The sequence below is a fragment of the Caretta caretta genome, chromosome 2 (assembly GCF_965140235.1).
Source record: "Caretta caretta isolate rCarCar2 chromosome 2, rCarCar1.hap1, whole genome shotgun sequence".
NCBI lineage: Eukaryota > Metazoa > Chordata > Testudines > Cheloniidae > Caretta > Caretta caretta.
In genome coordinates this window covers 157,485,726-157,511,089 of record NC_134207.1, presented here as the reverse complement: position 1 = coordinate 157,511,089, position 25,364 = coordinate 157,485,726, and the positions used below count along the sequence as shown (strand labels likewise).

The following is a 25,364-nucleotide window of genomic DNA, read 5'->3' as shown; positions in this document are numbered from 1 at the left end:
GGGCAGCGGCAACCGGGGCCGACCGCGCCGCCCGCGGGCTGAGGAGGCAGCGAGGGGCCCCGCCGCCGCCGCCGCTCCGTGCCGCCGGCTCTCACCGCTGTAGGCGGGGGGCGCGGCGGCCGATCGCCATTCCGCCTTCTCCGTCTTGTGCTTTTTGTGCTTCTTGCCCATGGCGGCCCCGCCGCGGCCGGACACCGCCGCCGCCGCTCGGGCCCCGCCGGAAGCGAGTCAGGAGAGGCGCTTCCGGGGGCGGTTTGTTGGCCGGGAGCGTGAACGTCCGGGGCAGGGGGCGGGGTTCCCCTCCCCGCGTTTTTCCAAAAGTAGCGACGGCTGCCGCTTTTTCTGCCCCAGCCCAGCCCAGCCCAGCCCCTCCTCTCCTCTCCTCTCCTCGCAGCGGCGCGCGGCGCGGTACGTTGCGGGAGCTCGCGCCGGGGGATGGTCCGGGACGGAGGCTCCGGCTGCTGCCGCTGCCAGGCGCTCTCCGCGCTGGGGCCCGAACGGGCCCCCTGGAGCCGAGCGGCCCGGGGCCTATGGCGGGGCGGGGCAGCCCGGGCCGGCGCCTCCCGGAGAGAGCGGGTCAGGGGTGAGCGCAGGGTGGCGTGGCTCGGCTCGGCCCGGCTCGGCCCTACAGCGGCCTGTGCGGTGTCCTGAGGACCCGCCTGTGTAACCTGCCTCCGCGCCAGGCCCTGGGGCAGAGAGAGCACCAGGTTCGCACGTGGTGGTGCCTGGTCGGGTCAGCCCTAGGTTCCCGGCCAGGTAATGGCGTCACCGCGTTGGCATGAAGGTCCTTGAGACTGGTACAGCTGGCCCAATAGAGGAGCTAACGCGGATTAAATAATAGCCGATGTCTAAAGGCTGTAAAGCAACATTTTGCTGTTATCAGTGTGCCCACACAGGGGCTTTTAACGGGTTCATTATTTCAGTGAAAACCACACCCCTAACCACATTAGCTGTGCTGGTAAAACCGTTAAGCGTAGGCCAAGTTTCACATGGATTACAATGCAAATTGTCCTGTTAAGGGAGGCAGAGATTAACATGTTAGCTAAATCGTGTGTAAATCGTCTTTTCCTTAATGCAGACAAGGCCAAAGGTGTCGTCTTCCTCGAGTTAATGGGCAACCTGTTCACTCAAGATGTAAAATCTAGGGAAGACAAAGACCTGAGTGGGTGTGAGTTCTACAGCAGAGCCTCCTGGTATCTGCTTCAAGCTGTGTCGTCTGACTGATTTATTTGTAAGATATTCAGGGTTGTTTGTAGCCATGTTGGCCCCAAGGTATTAGAGAGACAATGTGGGTGAGATAATAGCTATTATTGGAGCAACTTCTGTTGGTGAAAGAAACAAGCTTTTGAGTTTACACAGACCTGAAGAAGAGCACTGGGGAAGCTCACAAGCTTCTCTTTCACCAACAGAAGTTGATCCAATAACAGATATTACCTCGCCCGCCTAGTGTTTCATTTGCAAATCACCACAGAGTCCACGCCTGCATTGATTCAGTCTCACTGGGTGAGTCTACACTGCATTTTAAAGCCTCCGGCAGCGTGTCTACAGGGATAGACCAAGGAGCCCAAACTCCTGCCAGAGCCTGAATATCTACACTGCTGTTTTTTTAGCCTGAGCACAAGTCTACTGACTGTAGACTTGGACTCTGACATTCACTGATGTGAGTTTTACACAACAGTGTAGATGTACTCTCGGTACTGTTCTCAGATGTCCTCTTGCCAGATGCCATAGTTGGACTGTGCAGGGGTATATCGTGGTGCCCTGAGTAGGAGCACAGGTATGGTATGCTTCAGCCGCAACTGCTGGGTGGGGCAGGTTATTGCCCCTTTCAACAACAGAGAGCAGCTTCTGTATTTGAAGAAGCTGCAGGTACTTGATGAGTCTGACAGAGGACACTGCTTGTCAGTGTAGATACAAATTGATAACCTAAAAAAATTGTCATTTTTATTTACACTTTTCCTTTTAAAAATTCATCTGTTTAAATCTGAAGTTATGACAATTTATTATGTTAAGGCCTAAACTTACTATAAGCTTTTAAAATCATTTAAATAAATATTCTGTAGGAATGTATAAATTCTAATGAGTCCTAGGATGCCGCTTTTAAATTATCTACAGCATTGGGGGGGAAACTTTTGAATTCAACGGAAGCTTTGTGTTAGTATCAAATTCTGCCTTAAGTATGTATCTCTATTATTTTTTAGTCTTTACAACAGAGCAAATGCTGGTATTTACGTTTTTCCATGTTTAAGAATTTTCAGTTTCTGTTGTGCAAAAAACAGTAACAAATGTTGATGGGAAAAGGTATGAAAGGGAGACAGACTAAATTAGTCGTACAAAAGGGCATACTGATCTAATTCAAGGACTGTTAAGATCATGCAAGGTAAACAAGAAAAGTGTAGAACCAGAAACTAGTGAACCGAAATTAACATGTTGTGAACTAGGCCTAATTAGTGGACAAAATAATGAGTGGATGGACTGTTCCACTCACTGCTCCGTTTTTGGGTCCTTAAAGAAAGAGACTTTGGTGGGGCCGGGGAGGAGGGACTCTGGCTACTGGAGCTGCATCTTGGCTGCATCCCCACCATCTCCTGGGACCCCGAACCTTCATCCTAATCCCGAGAGATGTCCTGGCCAGACTGGGCCAGAGAAACCTGATGACGTCAACCTCAGCTGATTCCAACCGAATCACAAACACCACCTGGGATGAAACAGGATCAGACTTTAACAAAAGTTCCAGCCCATCTCAACTGACTTCTTTTCTCTTCCCTAATAGGACAGTTGATCCCATTTTTATTTTTTATACCATCTTACAAGACTCTCAAACAATGGGAGTTTTCCTTCTGAAGGCATGGCTACACTGGAAACTTCAAAGCGCTGCCGCGGGAATGTTCCTGCAGCAGTGCTTTGAAGTGCGAGTGTGGTTTCGCGCGAGCGCCGGGGGAGCATTATCCCAGTGCTCCTGGTATTCCACCTCCACGAGGGGATTAGCTCCGAGCGTTGGGAGCGTGGCTCCCAGCACTCTGAGTCTGTCTACACTAGCACTTTAAAGTGCTCAGACTTGGTGCGCTCAGGGGGGTGATTTTTCACACTCCCTGAGCCAGCAAGGTAGAGCACTATAAAATGTAAGTGTAGACAAGCCCTAAAATTCCTTTCCAAATAAAGGGAAAGAGAACAAAAAATGTTGTTAAATATGAAACCGCCACTTAATATTTTATATTTCAAATGCTTTAACTGTTTTTTCCTTTATCTTTAATAAAAGGTTAAAAGAATGTTAATGGTGTGTTTGCCATAGTACTAAGCAGGCTGAGGTGTCTGTTTCCTGAACCCTGTTTAATATTGGACAGTGACTGGGTTAAGTGCTAATATCTTTAACCCATATATTTCATCTAAATTAATGCAACAGAATAATGAGTTTATAGAGCAGTTTGTAGATGTGAATTGCTGAAAGCTAACGTAATTCACGTAGAGGTGTGGACTGTGGTATAGAAGTTTGTATATGTTTGCCTGAATTTGAGTATCACTGCTTGAACTGTTACCCCTCTGAAAACTGTTTCAGCTGTTGTTACAAAACCCCTGTATTTTTTTAATCTTTCCATCACTTTTTTCAATTTATGATAAACAGCCCTCCTCCAGAAAGCATTATAGCCACAGATCCACATTCCCACTGGCGTTCCATAAGTATTAACTTGGCCTAATTATTATTAGAACAGGGGGCAAATTCTTTATCATGCTGATGTTTTCACAACTCTTCAAAGGAAAGGCCATTGGGGACACTTCTTTAGTAAACACTGTTGTATATTTTCTTTTTAGGATTGAATACAATGGATGAGGCAGCTGGTGATTTAAAACAGGCACTTCCAAATGTGTGTGATTCTGTGCAGTTGCATGTAGAAGTTCATCAGAAATCAAACAGGTTTGTTTTATAGTGTGACCATTTCACAGGTATATGAATGAAGTCTAACGTACCTCACAAGAACTTAATAGGTTTTCCAAAACACAAACTTCATTTAAAAAACTAGTTAAAGGTGGCTAAATACGTGTGCTTACCTATCACACCACTAACAAAACCAATTCACTAACGAAAAATAAAAACTTGCACCAGCCGTATACTAAACTTCTTATTCTTTTCAAGAAATGTGCATTTCACCGACACAAACTTAACTTTGACCTTGGATTTTATTTAATATATTTTTATCTTGATATTACTGTCTGAATATTGACAGTATTGTGATCAACTGCTAAATATCAACTATTAAGGATGTAAGTATTTTTTCATGAGAATAATATACATGTCTAATAACAAAAATCATGACATTGTCAGGGTGGTAAAATTACATATATGTAAACTTGCGTGTGAGGCTCGTTGTCTAAAGTGTTCATATATAATTTGATGGCTTTTTTTCTGGAAGAATGTTGTTTATTTTTTTAGAATAGTTATGATAGTCTGTCTATTTTGGGCCAGAGTTAGTCTTAAATTGTGTTGAAATAGAACTTGGTTGCCAAATAATACATTGTGTGGTCTGTGCAAGATTTATGCAGTCTATAACTATTCATTTCCTAGCTTCTAAGTGCTTTGGACTTAAGTTATGTGACAGAACATTGTTGCTTAATAACTTTAAAGGTTTTTTGAAACCAAGTGTTTTGGCTTTGGTATTCCAGTTTTTACAGCTTTCACTTTTTCTTGTGAAGGCAAATTAAGGTTATTTTCATGTTAAATAAAATGGGTTGAACGGGTCATTAGATTATTAAATGAAAGGAGTAAGTAGAGTTGGGCAAGATAACTTCTGGAAACAGACATCCGTATTCCCTTAATTGTTCTGAAATTAGTGTTTTTAAAATCAGTGAAAATGTACTGTCTACAAGGGAGACATCACCTTAGTATTTTATAAAGGACATGAAAGCAGTCCTTTGTTATGTACAAGCAATACATTATCTTAGTCTCTTTGCACTGATTTTTGAAGAATTTTTCTGTTCAGTATTGAAGAATTAATGTATGACTGGCTTCTAGACTACATTCACTGGCTTTTCATATTCTCAATCAGCTTCAGTAATGGAGAATCATGCTATGAATAATAACAGTTTAAAAAATATTTTACTAGCCCTGCCCTGAAAAACTGCTTGTGCACAAGCAAATGTAATATAACAAACCCAGAATTCTATATGAACAGACAGGAAGGGGCCAGATTGGCTCTCCCGTGCCAAGAGGCAGTACTGCTTTTTTTGTATCGCCAGTGCAATTCACCTTAAAGCCTCCCGCATTCTTGGTGTCCAGATCAACTTGGTAGATTGTTTGAGCCGGTCTTTCACCAGTGACCACGAGTTGTCTCTGGCCAGATATAGACTTATTTTTCAAGCCTGTGGGGTTCACCCCGTAAACCTGTTTGCAACTCGACACAACAGGAATTGTCCTCAGTTTTGTTCATGTGCTGGTCATAGTCCAGGGTCTCTGGCGGTTGCTTTCCTGTTGTCCTGGGAAGATAATCTCATGTATGCATCCTCTCTGGTTCTGCTCCTACCCAGAGTGTTGTTAAAACTCAAACAGTGTCATGCTTGCATGATCCTCGTAGCACTGGCGTGGCCTCATCAGTGTTGATTTTCCACTCCGCTGATTCTCTCAAGCAGGGCTCCAGAACCAGACCTGATCTCCTTAGACCATGGTGCCCCTCCTTCATCACAATCCATGTGCTCTTAGCCGTACAGTGTGGATGCTCTATCATTAATAATTTGGAGGAGGTCTGTTCAAGGGATATTCAAAACATTCTCTTGAATAGCAGAAAACCTTCTTCTAGATATATTTACCCATGAAGTGAAAATTATTTTCTTTGTGGTCTCAACAAAAAAGTGTTTGTCTCCTCCAGGCTCCAATATAACATGTGCTGGACTATTTGTTATACCTGAAATAGCAAGGTCTTGCCATTTGTTCCATCAGGGTGTACCTAGCTGCTCACTCTGCTTTCTACCTTCCATTTGATAATTATCCACTTTTCTCCAGTCCTACCTCACTCAGGTGTTTGAAGGGTTATATCTGGGCCAAGTTTATATCACCAAGTAAAGGATCCTTGCTCCCCATGAACTTAAACATGGTGTTAACAAAACTAATGGATCCACCCTTTGAACCTCTACCTGTTTTTTGCTGCATCTTTCAGTAAAGGTAGCCTTTTTGGTGGCAATTACCTTAGCAAGGAGAGTAGGAGAATTGATACCCCTGGTGTCTGATCGACCATATACAGTCTCTTACAAGGACAGGGTATACTTACACCTTCATCCAAAGTCCCTAACCTAAGTGGTTTCTCATTTCCACATTAATCAGGCAATGTATTTATCAACTTTCTTTCCTAACCCTCTTCCTCATCATGATGAAGAGGGATGCCACACAGATGTTAGGGAGTATTTGTATTTTTCTTGCATAAGACTAAACCATTTAGGTCATTCTCACAACTGTTCATAGCAACTGTGGACAGGATGTAGGGCCTTCCAGTCTCATCCCAAAGAACTTTGTTGTGCATTTCCTCCTGGATGTGTTTGTGCTACAATATGGCCAGTGTAATTCCGACAAGCAGGGAGCTAGAATATTCAACAAGATCGCATGCAGCCTCTGTTGCTTTTCTCGCTAAAGTGCCTATACTGGACATTTGTAGAACTGCAACTTGGTCATCAGTACATATTTTTGCATGTCATGGTGCTATTTTTTTAACAGTCTAGAGAGAGTGCCAGATTTGGATGCATGTGTAGTCCTTCCATCATTATTTCGGTAAACTGTGATTCCCACCTTTTGGACTGAACTGCTTGTGAGTCACCTGAAGTGGAATGGATGTGGGCAATCACTCGAAGAAAACACGTTTACTAACCTGTAACTGATGCTCTTTGAGATGTGTTGTGTGTGACCATTCCATGACCTGCCCTCCTTCCCCTCTATATTGGAGTCTGTCCGGTAAGAAGGAACTCAGGGGAGGAGAGCGCGCGTGCGCTCTGGCCTTTATACCATTGTGTAGCAGCACGAGGCAGCAGAGAGCTCAGGAGGTGCCCTGATGGGTACTGGGAACGGAAAAATCTCCGGTGCTAGTGCACTGGGTGTGAATATACCTTAAGTGGAATAAACGTGAAACATAACTCAAAGAACCATAGTTACAGAACCGGTTATAGCAGTTTTTCTGTGGTATATGACCATTAAGTTTCACACAAAAGTGTAAACGTGCTCGAAACCGGACTCATTACTCCTGGGGGAATTCTGTGCCACTGCATGTACAGAATTTGTGCAGAAATTAATACCTTTGCACAGAATTTCCTTTTCCTCCTCAGAAATGGACTGGAAAGCTGCTGGCTGCCACGAGGGGCCACTGGACGCGGCAGAGCACAGCTCGCAAATAGAAGACACTGCCAGGGGGTGTGGGAGGGAGCTGGAGGGTTCCTGGCAGCTGCAGTTTTTTAGTACACCCTGAAGGAAGTAGGCGGCATGCAGGAATCTCCATACAAGCCTGGGACTCGGCCTCAGGCTGTTGCTCCCTCTGGATTCCGGGGTGGAGGTGTGGGGGGCAAATGTCTTGGTTGGGGGGGGGCGGCTGGGGTCTGGGTACCCCGTAGCTGGGCTCTGAGGGGTAGGTGGTGTGTGCAAATCTCTAGGCTGGGGGTGCCCTGCAGCTGGGCTCTGGGGAGAGAGGGTATGGGTGTCTGGCTAGATTCTGAGAGGTGGGGCAGAGAAACAAGAACTGGGTTGTCATAAGGGTTTCCTTAACTCTCTCCTGGAGGAAGATTTTTTTGTGTCCGTACTGTTACAGACATAGTTGCTGAAAGATATTTTGAAATTAATTTAAACTGGTGTGATTATATAGTTAGTTTGACAAATAAAATATGCAGAATTTTAAAATATTGTGCACAGAATTCCCCCAGGAGTAACTCTTACGTCAAGCTGTTTCAGTGTAGCTTCTGCTAGTACTTTCTGACAACTGATAGCTTAATTTTTGGCAAGTATTAGAACTACGGCTGTCAAGCGATTAAAAAAATTGTGTGATCGCTCAATTAAACAATGATAGAATACTATTTATTTAAATATTTTTGGCTGTTTTCTACATTTTCAAATATATTGATTTCAATTAGAACACAGAATACTAAGTGTATAGTGCTCACTTTATATTTATTTTGGATTACAAATATTTGCACTGTTAAAAACAAAAGAAATAGTATTTTTCAATTCATTTCATACAAATACTGTAGTGCAGTTTCTTTATCATGAAAGTTGAATTTACAAATGTAGAATTATATACAAAAAACTGCATTGAAAAATAAAACCGTGTAAAACTTTAGAGACTACAAGTCCGCTCAGACAAACAAACTTGGTTACAATTTGCAGGCGATAATACTGCCTGATTCTTGTTTACAGTGTCACCTGAAAGTGAGAACAGACATTTGCATGGCACTGTTGTAGCTGGCGTCACAAGATATTTATGTGCCAGATGCGCTAAAAATTCATATGTCGCTTCATCTTCAACCACCATTCCATAGGACATGCATCCATGCTGATGATGGGTTCTGCTCGATTACAATCCAAAGCAGAGCGAACCAATGCAAGTTCATTTTCATTATCTGAGTCAGATGCCACCAGCAGAAGGTTGATTTACTTTTTTGGTCTTTCGGATTCCGTAATTTCTGCATCGGGGTGTTGCTCTTTTAAGACTTCTGAAAACATGCTCCACACCTTATCCCTCTCAGATTTTGGAAGGCACTTCAGATTCTTAAACCTTGGATTGAGCGCTGTAGCTATTTTTGGAAATCTCACATTGGTATCTTCTTTGCGTTTCGTCAAATCTGCTGTGAAAGTGTTCTTAAAACAAACATGCTGGGTCATCATCCGAGACTGCTATACCATTAAATTTATGGCATAATGTGGATAAAACAGAGCCGAAGACATACAGTTCTCCCCAAAGGAGTTCAGTCATAAGTTTAATTAACGCATTATTTTTAATGAGCATCATCAGCATGGAAGTATGTCCTCTGGAATGGCAGCTGAAGCACGAAGGGGCATACGAATATTTAGCATATCTGGCTCGTAAATACCTTGCAATGCTGGCTACAAAAGTGCCATGCAAATGCCTGTTCTCACTTTCAAGTGACATTGTAAATAAGAAGCCGGCAACATTATCTCCCATAAATGTAAACAAACTTGTTTCTCTTAGCGATTGGCTGAATAAGAAGTAAGACTGAGTGGACTTGTAGGCTCTAAAGTTTTACATTGTTTTGTTTGTGAGAGCAGTTATGTAACAAAATCTACGTTTGTAAATTGCACTTTTATGATAGAAATTGCACTACAGTACTTGTATGAGGTGAACTGAAAAATACTATTTCTTTTATAATTTTTGCACTGCAAATATTTGTAATAATATAAAGTGAGCAGTGTACATTGGTATTCTGTGTTGTAATAGAAATCAATATATTTGAAAATGTAGAAAAACATCTGAAAATATTTAATAAATTTCAATTGGCATTCTATTTCACAGTACAATTAATCGCGATTAATTTTTTTTAGTTAATCGTGTGAGTTAACTGTGATTAATTGACAATCGTAATTAGTACACTTCTTATCCTAGAAAAAGTCAGTATTTTCCATGTTCTGTTTATAAGCCCTTTCGGGGAAAGACCTTTTAAAAAAAAATAAATAAAATCTCTTTGTAGGTATATTAACCTTGCATGCTGCCAGGCATATCACTGGTGCTTAATAAATAATGTTGCTTCTCTCTTATTAGCACCTCAAAGAAAGAAGATATCAGGCTGAGTGTCTTAAAGCTGCTAAACAGACATAACATCGTTTTTGGTGATTACACATGGACTGAGTTTGATGATGGTTTTCTGAACAACAATGTGCAGTCAGTGTCAATTGTGGACACAGAGCTAAAACTGAAAGAGAGACAGGTAACCAAATTTTTGTAAAGATAAAAAGGATAAGATTTTTATAGAAAAATGTTTTCAATTTGCTATTAAATCAGATTAAATTATAGTAATCTGTTTAATCAACAGATTACTCTTACTCTTAGCTTTAGCCTCCTGTATTCTCAGTCAATTATTTCTCATATTGTATGTTTTATTTTTGTTTCTTTCAAAATGGTCATAGTCTTGCATGTGTAAAACGTAAGTCAGGAACCAGTACAGCAGCAATCACTGCACTGCAAAAGATGGATACAAATTTCCGAGAACTGTTTCTTTTCTTCTTCACAATGAGGCAAACAAGTGTGTGTGCTGTTTTTACATTGGAGGTGTATATCAACAGGCAAAAGACAGACATTGAGATAAACTAGCCGAAAACCACACATTTTACTTCATCTCCTGGTGATGCAGTATCAAGCGCTCATATTTTCAATTAAACAAATCTATCTCTTTTGCTATGTAACACAAAATATAAGTGTTGCATGGCACAGCTGTTTTCAACACTTTCATTGGAGCAAAAAGATGGGGAAAAATATGGTGTAATAAAAATAAATGTGTAGTAAAAAATGTAGTAACAAATCCTGAAAATACCCACACTTACAACCTGTTTTCCAAATTTAATTCTGTGTGTCTGATTCTTTCATGAATTGACCTGAAGAATCATAATACTTTTCTGGTGACAGACAAAACGTGTCTGATTTCAATAGGCAAAACTATATTTACCCTGTCACATAATACTAGAACAATGGAACACTAGCAAAAATTAAAAGGCTGCCAAATTTAAAACTGGTAAATGGAAATACTTTTTATGCAATAGGTATTTAACCTGTATAACTTATTTTCATAGGATGTTGTTGAGGGTAAAATGTGATGAGGATTCAAAAGAGTAGACATGTATATAAACAAGACTATTCGTGATTACGATAGGTAGTATAAATCCTCCAAGGAGTCTAACCATCCTGCTGGAGCGTATGAGACACCCACTCTGCTTGGGGAGTCTCCTCCATTTAAGACTCTTTAGACTTTTTAAAATGTCATCTGTATAAATTTAATATTTAAGTCAGGAGTGGGGAACCTACAGCCCACAGGCTGGATTAGATCGCCTGCTTCATTTCATCTGGCCCACGGCAAGTCTCGGTGCTGCGAGCCAGAAGCCCCGAGCCTTGTCCCCCTGCGGTGCAGGAGCTGCGAGTGCTGGCTCGTCCCTCTGTGTGGGGAAGCTGGGGTTGCCAGGCCATTAAAAGTCCGGTCAGCTCCCAGAAGCGACCGATTTGTCCCTGCGGCCCCTAAGAGCAGGGGCGATCAGGGAAGCTCCACATGCTGCCCCCGCCCCAGTGCTGGCTTGGCAGCTTCCATTAGTTGGGGACCATGGCTAATAGTAGCTGTGGGGGTGGCATCTGCAGGCCCTGTGCAGAGCCCCCTGACATGGCGACTGCTTCTGGGAGCCTCAGCGTCCTCAGCTGCGGAGGGGAGGGGTAACTGTACAGGGAGCTGCTCCCCCATTAGCCCATCCCCCATACATCCTGACCTTCTATTCCCAGACAACCCTGCCACGCCTCACCCTGTACACCCAGAAACCCCTTAGTCCACCAGACCCCCTGCCTCCGGATCCTCACCCCTGCACCCAGACCACCGCCCACTGAGCTCCCTACACTCAACCCCCTCCACCCTTTGCACCACTCTAAGCCCACACATCCAGACCCCCACCTCCCCAAGTAGCCGCACCGAGACCCCCCCTGACACTCATATCCCTCTGCTGAGCCCCAACCATTTTCACCTGGAGCCCCTGCAGAGTCCCATTGCCCCTGTACCTGGAACCCCATACTTCTCCCCCCCCCCCCACAAGCCTCTGTGCATCCAGATCCCCCTCACACCTAGACCGCCCCCTCCCCCCCGAGCTGCCTGCACCCAGATTGTCCCACACACAACCTCACCCCACATCTAGGAAGTTGTATAACCCAGTATAGAATAACTGTTCATTTAATGTTCATAGAATTGTTACAGATTATTACATAGTAGTTCCAATTCTGTCACAGCTCCCCTTTAGCATTTCAAAAAGTTTGTTTCTCTGTGCAGTAAAGTTGCACCAAAATTAAAGACTAATAACCAAGTGGGATTTTACTAAGAAATAATTTGCCAAGAATTGAAGGGAAGTGCATCTAGCTTTGCAACCAGTGTAAAGGGGTAGGGGGAGCAACTGGTGAATTTACTTTCAGTGTTTTACTTTTTCATGTTTTTCCTAGTGTCTGTGATTTATAATTAGCTGCAGTAGTTTAAGGGTTTAAACTGGAAAATAAACTAAAAACCCTGGGCTTGGTAAGCTGGTCAAGTGACTGCCTATTTGACCATGGTCAGATATTGCTGTATGTTCAGCAAGACTACTCTAATGTAGGCCTTGTCGTACCTTTTTGATTTCATCATGGTACCATCTGTTTGCAAGTGTACTTCTATGTCTTGATCACTCACTTTACTACATATTAATAGCATCTGTTGGGGAAAAAGGTGAGCTAATTGAAAGTTGAGCATCTTGATTGGCTGGAATCTTCTAGAACAGTGATACTCCAACTGTCTCCTGCAGCTCTTTGCAGCACAATATTAATATTCTCTGTGATTTTAATTATTAACCAACCAGGATGCTTTTACTATGTTACTAAGCAATTAAGTTATCAGCTTGCACTAAGTTATTAACTTATTTGCTGTGAGAATAATATAAACCAAATATTTCCCCTGACATTCACGCTACTGTGGCTCTTTTGGATAGTGCTGGTAGCTAATTTGGCTTCTGAACAACTCAGGTCTGAGTATCACTGTTCTAGAACAAACATTGTAAATTTGCATATATTTGTATACAATATATACAGGAAGCATAGAATTTTTTTGATGAAGATAGTTTTACTTTCACTGCCATTCATCTCACTAATTACATTTCTTCATCTTCTAATAAGAATTTTGGTACTCCATCTGCTTCAGCATTGAAAACTCCTACTTCCTGAAAGTCTTCAGATGTTAATCAAACTCATTTGATGAAAGAGGATTGAGGATAGAATATCATGGTCAGAAAAAAAAACTTGACCAATACGTTTGCTAGCAGTATTTATGCTAGCAGTACATTATTTCATATAATTAAAAATCCATATATGCTAGAATTTTTTCATAAATCATAGTCAATTTATAAAGGGCTAAATAGGACCCAGACTAGAAGGAGACTAGACTGTAAGAGAGCTTACTGGGTCAGGATTTTATCTGTATTCAGTTTTATTACTGTACTAAACTTACTTGCGTGTTTTATTTTATTTTGCTTGGTAGTTCACTTTGTTCTGTTTGTTGCTACTTGGAACCACTTAAATCCTACTTTCTATATTTAATAAAATCACTTTTTAATTAACCCAGAGTATGTATTGATACCTGGGGGGGGGCAAACAGCTGTGCATATCTCTCTATCAATGTTATAGAGGGCGAACAATTTGAGTTTACCCTATATAAGCGTTATACAGGGTCAAACAGATTTATTTGGGGTTTGGACCCCACTGGGAGTTGGGCATCTGAGTGTTAAAGACAGGAACACTTCTGTAAGCTGCTCTCAGTTAAGCTTGCAGTTGGTGGGATGTGGTTCAGACCGGTCTGGGTTTGCAGCAGGCTAGCAGGTCTGGCTCAAACCAGGCAGGGCACTGAAGCCCTAAGGTGCCAGGGCAAGAAAGCAGGAGCAGAAGTAGTCTTGGCACATCAGGTGGCAGCCCCAAGGGGGTTTCTGTGATCCAACCCATCACACTGCCTACCTAACATAAGTTTATTAAATAACTTTTGTGAGTTTTTCTGTTTAATTTCATTTTTTCTTTTGTAACTGTTAAGTCTTGAATAAAGTTCACATTTAAATGCTAACCTAACATTGTTAAAAAAGGTAATTATTGAACTTCATTTTATTTTCACATTTTTTAGTTAAAATAACTGAATTAAGTTTTTGTAATTGGGCATAAGTATCTATCTAAGGGTAAGCCTATTGTTAACCATCTTTCTTTGTTACTGTTGTTCTAATAAATTAGTGCTTTGATACATATTTGACCATTTTTTATTTTGACCATATTTAATCAATATTTGATTGGACAGTTGGGCCAGTAAAATGCCCAACCACATACATCCCCCAAAAGTAAACTTCAGAATTCAGGTTGAGATTGATTGATTTTGATTTTAATTTTCTTCAGGCAGGCCACTTCTTGATGATTTCATTGAAGAGCTGAATGAATATTTAGAAGAGGTTCGCAGGCAATAGACATCCTAATATCTTTGTTCCAGAGAGCTCTGCAGCTTCTAGTTACTCTGATACATAGTAGAAATGTGGAACGTTCAGTCTCCCATCTACTACATTCAAAACAACCAAATGAATTGAAATAATGTAAGATGCACAGAAGGTGCCTGAATACCATCGCCTTCTCAGTATGATTTATTAGTGTGGGGGGGAATAATTGGACTAAAATTCAATCACTGGTTCTAAAAATACATAGCTCTTTACCCAAAACCTCAGATTGCTTCTGTTTTTAGCCTAATTCTTAAACTTGTGCTAAAAAGAGAGCTTATTTAATACAAGCTACCAAAATGAGTTATTTGACTGACTTATCAACTTATTTACTTATTTTATCAACTTATTAAAGCTGACTTTTTTTCTATCCATTGTAGCCCATTAACTTGAGCAAATGCAATCTCTCCATTCATATTTTTCATCTGAATGACGAAGGACCAAGCACTGAAAATCTAGAGGAAGAGAATGAGAACATTGTTGCAGCCAACCACTGGGTGCTGCCTACAGGTAGTCTTCTTTGGTAGCCAGCTGGGATGGTCAGTGGGAGATCCAGAGGAAAATCTGTGAATGGGAGGGGCCATGGTTGTTTGGCTGCAGCTATAGGGCTGCTTGTTAAAGTTAATCTGTGTATGGGATGAAGCTTGGTTCCCAACAGGTGTGAGGAAGCAATGAATTAACAAATATTTTTGTTAGTCATCTCTTTTTTTGACTGAAACAATGCAAAAGATTCTGGGACACAATTTTGAAGTACTAGGAGGTGGAGGAAGTAAGTGTTTTTGTGGCCATGAGTGAAAATGCATGGTCTAAATGAATGCTTATTTTACAAGAACATTTCACAAACTAACCTTCTGCTCTGGTACTTGTAGTACATTCTAATTAACTTTTGGGCACCTATTCTTGCTCATACACTTAATATAATCTTATGTATGCTCACTCTTGTCTCACTGTATATAGTGGACATAGGCAATATTAAATGGTGGTGTAATTAAGGGCTCTCAGGATGGCAGGCTTAATGAAAATATGCCATATTTTCAAGATCTGTTGGTGAATTCTGACAGTCATCCAAATTACTGAAAAGGAGTAATTCATTGAATTCTTACTCTGGAAAAGTGAGGATCAGGGCCAGTAATTGGATCAGACAGTTATTATCCCATCTTGTCAAGTCATTCATTTAAGAAGGGAAAAAAAATAAAACTGGGAGGAGGAGAGGAGTGTAGGGGCCTTGTTTGCAAAACAGGAACAAGATTTGCCCCGGATGTATTGAAATAGGGCCTGATCCTCTCTGCTACTACCATGACTTCCAGGGAACCAGATTGGGCACTCGTGGGTTGGGGGAGACAGCAGTTTCATGGCATACTCTCCCTTTGACCAATCCTGTGGAAAACCTGAGTACACCACATAGTTCCAGCTCCACTTCTTGGGAAGGGTCATGGATGGGAAGGTGGCTGTTCATTTTGGCATCATTTTGCCATGTATGGTAATATATTAGGGTGGTTCTTTCCCAGTCACCTTCTTAGCTTTCAGTTCCTACCTATGAAGATCTCCTGCTATGATTAAGAGGAAACTCTGCTTTTAAAACCTTTTAGGTTCCTTTCTGAAAGCTCTAAAACTTTTATTTATAAGATTTTAATTTTCCTATTTAAAAAAACACCACATAAATACAAACCAAAATCAAGCAGTTGATTTTTCACTTATTTTCTACAACTCCTTGTTTTTTGTGCCTTTCTCTCTTACATGCAGACAATAGTCTTGTAAACAAATTGAATTGTAAAACTGGCTTTTTTAAAGAAACAAATGTCCTGGCTTCCAATAGATTTTACTCTTAGCAAACTTGACATCTCGCTTTGACATTGTTAACATGGAAAATAAAATGATTGGGAATAAATTCTATTCAGTTAATTTTTTTCCTGCCTATAGGTAAATGTTACTGGAAGTTGAAACCAGGAAATAATTTAACCCATACTTACAGTTGTTGAACAAATAGTGTTATGCGGTAGAAGTTGTAAAACTGTCTGATTCACTAATGAGTAAAGAACTTTCCTTTCAGGGCAACAGAATTAATGTAGGTTAATTTTTATCGTTCATAACTGCCTGCTGGTTGTTCCATATCTCTAATTATGGTTAAGCATTTTTCTTATTGCTGAAAATCTGTCCGCATTACAATGTACTGTTAGATAACAGATTGCTGGGTTTAACTGAGCGTTCTTAATTATTAATGAAATAGAATCATATATAATGGCTATAATATTGTTTTGCAGTTGAATTCCATGGTCTTTGGGAGAGCCTTGTATATGACACTGAAGTAAAATCGCATGTAAGTTGAATGATTGACCACTCTGTGGGCAAGGAGGTCTTGACAGGTAACCTATAGAAAGTGCTGCAGCTTGGGGAGAAACAGTCTTCAGAAATGAAACTTATTTTACATGGAATTGTATAAAGTCTTATTAAACTTTTGTGTTTGAGGAGAAATATGCTTACCTTCTTAGTGTACTTCTAGTCAGCTAAAACAAAGACAAAACTTAGCAAAATGAGATTTATTTTTTGTTTGTTTATATATTTTACACAACAAAATGTTCTGGTAATCTCTGGATAAAAATAGACGAAAATGGGTATATTAAATGATACACCCAAATAAGAGTTGTTTTTTAGCAGCCCTGCGCTCTTGCATTGACTTCTGCAAAGTGGTAGGTACTCTCAATTTCTGAAAAATAGGCACCTAGCATAAATTACTTTATTTCCAGGACCCAAACTCAAGTTTTGTCCATAACACTTCATACAAAATAAAACTTTTTGTTTTACATTTTATGTGAATGAAAGGAGATCCTGAGGGATTGTGACTTAGCATATTCTTGGAAGCTGTATTGTGGACTATAGTAACTGCTCCATTGTTTGGCTTCATTGTTGGAGTTATATTCAGATCTTGGGTGAAAGCAGGACTAAAACTCATTGATTTTACCATTTGTAGTTTGAATTTAGTCTGCAAAGTTTAGTGATGTTCTCATGTAAATGTTACAGAAAATACATAGCCCAACTGACTTTTCCATAACATTTCATGATGATGATACACTGTCATAGTAACTATTTAAAGCTCAGACTTCAAAAAATGATCGTCAAACATTTTTTAAACTCCTCTAGCGGAAAAAACACAGCCTTAAGAAACTCAGAATTCTTCCATTGACCTAATTGTGTCTACAGTGGGGGTTAGGTCAACCTAACTTTGTTGCAAAAGGTGTGAAATTATTCAAAGCCCTTGAACGATGTTGTTAGTTTGACCTAAATTTTAGGTGTAGGCCAGAATTAAGGCATCTACATGCTTATTCTCTAATGCATTTCTTCATTAATGGTCCCCCGACCATGAGTGTCTGTTGTAGGAACTGAAATCTGCTGGAGCAGCAACATCTCCAGGAATGAAATAAAAGATCTTACAAGGGAGAAGCTCTTAGAGCAGAGTTAGTAGCTATTAGGGCTGTCGATTAATCGCAGTTAACTCGTGTGGTTAACTCAAAAAAATTAATTGCAGTTTTAATTGCACTGTTAAACAATAGAAATGTATTAACTATTTTGGATGTTTTTCTACATTTTCAAATATATTATTTTCTGTATTGTAATTGAATTCAAAATGTGTATTTTTAGTACAAATATTTACACCGTAAAATGATAAATAAAAGAAATAGTATTTTTCAATTCACTTCATACAAGTACTGTAGTGCAATGTCTTTGTCGTGAAAGTGCAGCTTAAAATGTAGATTTTTTTTTTCTTTTTTTGGTTACATAACTGCACTCAAAACCAAAATACTGTCAAACTTCAAAGCCCACAAGTCCACTCAGTCCTACTTCTTTTTCAGCCAATTGCTAAAACAAACAATTTGTTTCTATTTACAGGAGATAATGCTGCCCTCTTATTTACAATGTCACTATAAAGTGAGAACAGGCATTTGCATGGCACTGTTGCAGCTGACATTGCAAGGGACTTACGTGCCTGATATGCAAAACATTCATATGCCACTTCATGCTTTGGCCACAATTCCAGAGGACATGCTTCCATGTTGATGACGGTTGTTAAAAAAATGTGTTAATTAAATTTGTGACTGAACTCTTTGGGGGAGAATTGTATGTCCCCTGCTCTGTTTTACCTGCATTCTGCCAAATATTTCATGTTCTAGCAATCTTGGATGATGATCAGCATATGTTGTTCGTTTTTAAGAACGCTCACTGCAGATTTGACAAAATGCAACAAAAGTACCAATGTGAGATTTCTAAAGATAGCTACAGCACTCGACCCAGGGTTTAAGAATCTGAAGTGCCTTCCAAAATCTGAGAAGGATGAGGTGTGGAGCATGCTTTCAGAAGTCTTAAAAGAGCAACACTCTGATGCAGAAACTATAGAAGTCAAACCACCAAAAAAGAAAATCAGCCTTCTGCTGGTGATATCTAATTCAGATATGAAAATGAACGTGCGTCGGCCCACACTGTTTTGGATTGTTATCAAGCAGAACCTGTCATCAGCATGGAATGGTGGTTGAAGCATGAAGAGGCATATGAATCTTTAGCTCATCTGGCACGCAAATATCTTGCAACGCCAGCTGCAACAGTGCCATGAGAATGCCTGTTTTCACTTTCAGATGACATTGTGAACAAGAAGCAGGCAGCATTATCTCCTGCAATTGTAAACAAATTTGTCTGAGCAATTGGCTGAACAAGAAGTAGGACTGAGTGGACTTACAGGCTTTACAATTTTACATTGTTTTATTTTTGAATGCGTTTTTTTGTACATAATTGTACATTTGTAAGTTCAACTTTCATGATAGAGATTTCACTACAGTACTTGTATTAGGTGAATTGAAAAAATTATTGCGTTTGGTTTTTACAGTGCAAATACTTGTATTAAAAATAAAGTGAGCACTGCACACTTTGTATTCTGTGTTATAATTGAAATCAATATATTTGAAAATGTAGAAAACACCCAAAATATTTAAATAAATGATATTATATTATTAACAGTGCAATTTTTTTTAATTGCAATTGGTTTTTGTTTAGTTGTTTGATCTCCCTAGTAGCTATGCTATTTAGAAGTAATCTTCAGTTGGGGTGAGAGCGTAGGGAAGGCTGATGGCCATTGTACTGATGAGTCCAGGTTAGAAGAGCCTATGTCTTCGGGTCAGCCATAGGGCAGTATACCTTACCTCCTAGTGTGCTTGCTTTTTAACTCGTTCCCCTATAATAAAACACAACCCCTGCTTTCCCATAAACTCAGCACAGAACAAGTGGTCTGATGAACTTTCCTTATTGTATTGCTCTCAAACAAAACAGTGATTTTAGCAGATGCCAGGGCTGCTTTGGTAACATAGCTCATAACTCCATTTTTCAGGGGACTTTAAATCTTCTCCCTCTACTTGTCCTGTTCAAGCCAGTCCATACTAATGAAAAACAACACGGGGCAAGACTGGGTTAGGAAGGGGTTGAAAATATAACTTCATATAAAACTATTAATGCCCTCTGGGCGATTGAAAGGTTTGCAACTTACCTTATGGGAGACATAGAATGTGACTAATTTTTCCTGTTTTTCTAGAGGGTGAACTGGAAAAACAGTGGATATTTGACACTAATAGGCTGGCTTAGTAACAAGAGACTTTGAGTGCAGTTTTCAGCCTCTTGGTTCCCCATCTTATCTAATGAAAAATCAACTTTAGGGAGGAGTTGAAAATTGCAATAAACGTCCATTATTGAGGATGGCGCTCTGTGTGACAAATGTCTGGCTTGTCGTGAGGGTTGTCAAGTAAGTCACACCATTAGTGTTCACCAGAATAATGCGAAATGTGTCCCACGGTACACTCCTACCTTTTAATGGGCTCCCAGTATCTGAGAGAGGTGCTTAGAATAGTAGAGCTCCACACAAGCAATTGCCCCGTTACGAAGGTCCCATGCTTCATCAGAAGCTTGTAAAACGACAAAACCCTGCGCTACAGAGCATGCTCATTGAGACCATGGTAACGCTTAGATGTTTAACTATAGAATTATTGGCGCTAAGTTAATCACTCTTTTAAAAAATGTTTCTTATTAATACTTTCAAAGAAAAAGAAAAACTTAAATATTTTCATAATTAAGTGAGCTAGTCCATGGATAACAAAACAGCATGTTGATAACATTTCAAATTGTCTTAGTTCCTGAGGAAAAGTGGAAATGTTCTTTAAGCCCTGATGCGCGTCAATAAACATATTAAAAGTATTATCTGTCTTTTAGAATTGTCTTCTGGTGGCTTGTTCACTTTCAGTAATGTCCCTTCTCTCTGCTATTGGGTCATCAATTGATTGTTCCTCTTATCCAGAGTGCAACTCATTCTAAAATCTTATGGTTTCTCCTTGACCCAATTCAGGCTACCCCTCCAGTGCTTTTCTCTACTGCATGCACTTCCTGTTGGTGATAGATATTCACCTCTGAAATGACCGTACTTTTAATCTAAATTAAAATTAGGCTATTGCATGGTAGGTGAACTGTAAACTGGTATACTGAAAATAACAATAGGCACGTGGACCAAACAGAATATTGAAAAATAAATATACATTATTATTGGTAAGAAGAGAGACACTAAATAATAACCATCAAACTAAACTTAATGACTAGAAAAATATTACTTTTCACTTACATGCCTATTTAAACTACGGATAGATGAATTGAAACTACTTCTCAGTGTTAGAAAACTAAAACACTTTGAAAAGCTGGAAAATACAAACATTACTACTGTGTAATTGCAGAAATTCATAGATACTCCTGTTCACACACTCATTCCAATTTTAGAAAAGGAGTCCCGAAGAGAACTGTTGCAGAATAACAATATTGAGGATGTAATCAAGAGTGAAAAGACAGCTCAAGAATTAATATGTAATGTGTTAAGAACATTTTCAAGTTCTCATAGTTTTTTTTTTTAAAAAAAGTTTTGGTACAACAAACTTTTTTGTTCTGTATAACGACTGTACCTACAGGACTTATGGCGTGCAATATTGCAAGAATGTTACATTGACTTCTCGGTGAAAATTTAACATAAACGGAAATTAAAGTATACTATTGGGTATTCCTATTCTAATTATCGATGAAGTCAGTATAAAGTTCAACCTCTTACCTTCCAGCAAGAAACTAAAAACTGAGGACAGTATTCTTTTTTGGAAGCAAACATTCTTTTGTCGGGAGAATTCCTACTATTTACATATGTCCTGAGTAAAGCAATTTACAAATTGCTTACAGTAGCAAATAAGCAGTTCCATAGGATGTAAAGAAAATTTGACTGGAAGTATTTACATATGATGGACTATCAGTATATATCAGAAGATACAGCATATGATTAAATGTCAAATAGCATCAAGCATTATGACTAAGAAAAATATACATCTTCTAGAACGTCTGAAAGTAAATATAATATGGATGTGATTGAAGCAGCTTTGTCATTATTCCAGACCAGCAACAAAATCCAGTTTTTGGTGTCAAAAATTAAATCATAAATACGAAAAGAACAATGACCAGTTTTCATCTAAAACATAGATTGGACAGCAACCCATTTTCAGAATGTATGATGCAAGTAGCTTTAAAAAAAAGAGTTCATATCGAATTTGACAGTATGGAACAATATCACCAATTAAACACAGGTTCAATGCATATCTTATGAGATCTTTTGGTAATTGGAAATCCATTTCCAATATTTGTGTCTATGCAATCTCCAATAATATTGGTAAAAATATTTTCAGAGGGAACTATGCTTATTTTATCTAGAGTAAAGGCACTAAACGTAAATGTCAGTTTGAGAAGCAAAAGCAGACCAGAATTTAATTTAAAAACGTTTTCACACCTCATTTAACCATGGTTTGTATCGAAGTGAGAAAAATATATAAAAGAAGAAAAAAAGGAAAATTAATAGTACTAAGATAAGTAGAGGTGGTCAAAAAATGCAGCTTCGATGGGGCCTAGACGTTTGCCTTGTTCTATTCACTTCATAGTAGTGATGATGATGTTGTGTTATGTTCGCTCATTAATAATTTTGTTATAGTATGTGTGTTAACTGTTCTTCTTTCCCTCCTCTTCTTGAACTAGCTACTTGACTATGTGATGACAACTTTACTGTTTTCTGACAAAAATGTTGACAGCAACCTGATATCCTGGAACAGAGTTGTCTTGCTGCATGGTAAAATTTATAACTTCTAAATAAAGAGTAAATGTATTGATAATGAAGCCATTCTCTTGACTAAACTGTACTGCACTTCTGTGTGGTAGGATGTGGGTTCCTTTTCCCACTGGTTCTCTTGCCACATTCCCAGTACTGGAAGCAATCCCTCAGTGGCAGGAAATGCTTTGTCATTGAATGATGATCCCTCCGGATCAGGGGTTCTCAACCTGGGGGTTGGGATCCCTCAGGGGGTCGCAAGGTTATTACATGGGGGGTCGTGAGCTGTCAGCCTCCACCACAAACCCCGCTTTGCCTCCAGCATTTATAATGGTGTTAAGTTTTTTTAAAAAGTGTTTTTAATTGATAAGGGGGGGTCGCACTCAGAGATTTGCTATGTGAAAGGGGTCACCAGTACAAAAGTTTGAGAACTACTGCTCTGGATAATTAGGGAGCAGCATTGACAGGGTTTCTCTAGGAGCTGTATCTAGTCTTCTTTGGGAAGAATGTAGTGGAACTCAAGGGAGCAGAGAAATAACGAAGCGATAACTAATTTTAAACAGATTAAATTGATTAATTGTTTAATAAACTAAGCAGTATAATTCCCTCCAAATACAATAACCATTATGTTTTCAGTTGTTAAGTGAATACTTATTGTGGTGTTTTCTTGTACAATGTACAAGATGGTTTTTGGACCGTCACTTAGTTGCTTTGGAAGGAATTATGCCATAAACAGGATTATGACTTCAACTGAACCATTATGTACCAAGTGGCAGTCCAGAATGAACTTCTGTGATCCATAGATGTTCTTAATGGAAATGCTAATTAATGGACATTCACTTAACCTTAGTAGAGCTACCATGAGATTTGCTAATAAATAGAGCAAATTGATAGAGAGCTCTCTTCTCCTCTTGGTTTATTTATAGGTCTAAATATAAAATGTTGTTGAAAGCTTCAAAACAATTCTGAAGAGAGAAATGGATCCTTTATATCGCTGGAATACTTGAGTCATAATGGATTTGTTTAATGTTAGAATAGGAAAAAAGCAAAGAATATCAGAATCTGAAGGTTGTGGGTTTTTTGTTTTTGTTTTTTTAAATGTAGCCACATTACAACTACAACATTGACTTTGTGACCCATTGGAAGCATTGTCATCTTAGCTGGTTACAAATAACACAGTTAAGTTAGTGTCCACATATGAACTTTTTTGACGATATTTGCATATTCACACTTCTCAGACTGGTTAAGCATGTTTGTGTTGGTGGATTCTTGGAAAATCTGGGCAGCTATCCTGCATGGGGTGGAGTGCCTGAAGGGCAAACCCACAGTGTGTCATCAGTTGGACACTGAGCAGAGTGCTCTGTGATGTCTTAATGTACAGATTGCTGGAAGGAAGGAGGGACTGGCCAAATGCAAGCGTGTTTAGCATTTCTGTTTATACAGTAGAAGACAAATATGCTGGATCAGGTGCAGGAAGACAACAATATGCCATCTTAAGCTAGCAATCTACATTATTTAAAAAAAGAAAAAAGCACCGTTTGGGCAGTCTCACTGGTGGGAATGCTTGCATATGGGGGAGGGTGCAGGCATTTTAACCACCATGATGTCTGGATGTACTCCAAACAGGGTTAGATGGCATAGTAATAAAACACCTACTCCCAGTGCTTCCACTGTTAGTTAGTGGGGGTGCATTAGTGGTACTGCAGTTCTGATAGATTTTTAAAAATAATGCTAGTGCACAGGGAGAAATGCTGTTCGCTGCCATGGGTTACTGAGAGTTTAACCATCTGTCTGTGTGCAGACCATGTTTAGAGTCAACCATGCAAGTAACTGGTTACAATCTCCATTAACAGTTGCAGTGTAGACAGGGTGCAATTCTAGCACTAATGAAGATTTGGACTCAGTGAACAATCTGTGTAACTGTGCAGAATTGGCAGCTATGGTAGTGTAGTGTGTTATTTTATACTGTTAAATGTAATTAGTGTTGTTTTTGGAATTCAGTAGCTAAGGAGATGTCAGGCCATATTAGCTATTATGTGTTCCTGTGTAAAGTATTATATGGATATGGTTTGAATATAGGTCCTCCAGGAACTGGTAAAACATCACTCTGCAAAGCATTGGCTCAGAAGCTGACCATTAGACTTTCATACAGGTAATTTTTGTTAATATTTTGGTTTAAAATACAGTTTACTTTGTTAAACATCTGTAACCCATTAAGGGTTGCTAAAATCTGCCACCAAGTATAGCAGGTTTTCTTTCAGGCAGAGATTAGGTGCCGAGTGTGGTTCCTTATGTAGCATCCCTGGCTTGTTGAACGGCAAATGCTCACATTTGTCATATCTGACACTGAAGACACTGGGCTCGATTCACCAATACCTTTCACTGTAGGCAGCTACTTACACCAGTGGATGTAAAACACTACACATTTAGAATGGTAGTGTATTTTGACTACTTTGTACACTCTTAAACTCCTACAGAAGATAAGAGCAAGGCTGAATCAGGCCCACTGTTTTGCTTGCATACAAAATAGCCCACACCTTTAATAATTAAACAAACAGCTTTAGAGCCAGTTGTATTTGTTTTGTGGTGTTTGTGTTATAGATCAACACATCCTCCCTTACTCACCTTGTATATTCAGACAGACAAGTAATAACATTCAATTTTATATTGCAAATCTTAGTAAACTAGGTAACTTACTATTTTATAAATATTCAATTATAAATCATTATTACTCCAAGTAATGCAGTTTTTCGCACATAAGTGTGTAATAGACATGGATTATATACTCTTAAACTGAAGTATTAACACATTTAATTCTAGGGTCAGCCATACATAATTTAGCATTCCTGGCAATGTCTTAAGAACTGATGAGAATTAGCTTGATACTTGTATTACTTTGGATTGTAAACAATTACCTGAAAATAAGAATGAGGTTACTGGCATGGTAGTCTATCCCTGAATTGTGCCTAAATAGAAGCTAGTGTCAAATCTTAGCTTTCTTTGACA

General features: G+C 39.5%; 2 protein-coding genes across 12 annotated transcripts in view; one reads left to right on the top strand and one right to left on the bottom strand.

The window, feature by feature from the left end:
* The window catches only part of BRD9 (bromodomain containing 9), a 56,125-nt gene extending 55,870 nt beyond the window's left edge, over positions 1-255 (bottom strand). For all 7 annotated transcript variants that reach the window (XM_048839376.2, XM_048839377.2, XM_048839378.2 and 4 more), the window contains exon 1: positions 96-255. In XM_048839376.2, the coding sequence (XP_048695333.1) occupies positions 96-171 (76 nt within the window). In that variant the 5' untranslated portion in view covers positions 172-255. The remainder of the gene's footprint in view (positions 1-95) is intronic.
* Positions 256-314: 59 nt separating this feature from the next.
* Positions 315-25,364, top strand: part of TRIP13 (thyroid hormone receptor interactor 13) — a 42,479-nt gene continuing 17,429 nt past the window's right edge. For 4 of the 5 annotated variants that reach the window (XM_048839392.2, XM_048839390.2, XM_048839391.2 and 1 more), the window contains exons 1-7: positions 315-408; positions 3,811-3,913; positions 9,738-9,903; positions 14,587-14,716; positions 16,468-16,523; positions 22,289-22,379; positions 24,438-24,510. In XM_048839392.2, the coding sequence (XP_048695349.1) occupies positions 3,822-3,913; positions 9,738-9,903; positions 14,587-14,716; positions 16,468-16,523; positions 22,289-22,379; positions 24,438-24,510 (608 nt within the window). In that variant the 5' untranslated portion in view covers positions 315-408; positions 3,811-3,821. Of the gene's footprint in view, positions 409-737; positions 757-3,810; positions 3,914-9,737; positions 9,904-14,586; positions 14,717-16,467; positions 16,524-22,288; positions 22,380-24,437; positions 24,511-25,364 lie in introns of those variants that run through there. The other variant, XM_075125519.1, reaches the window with a different exon arrangement.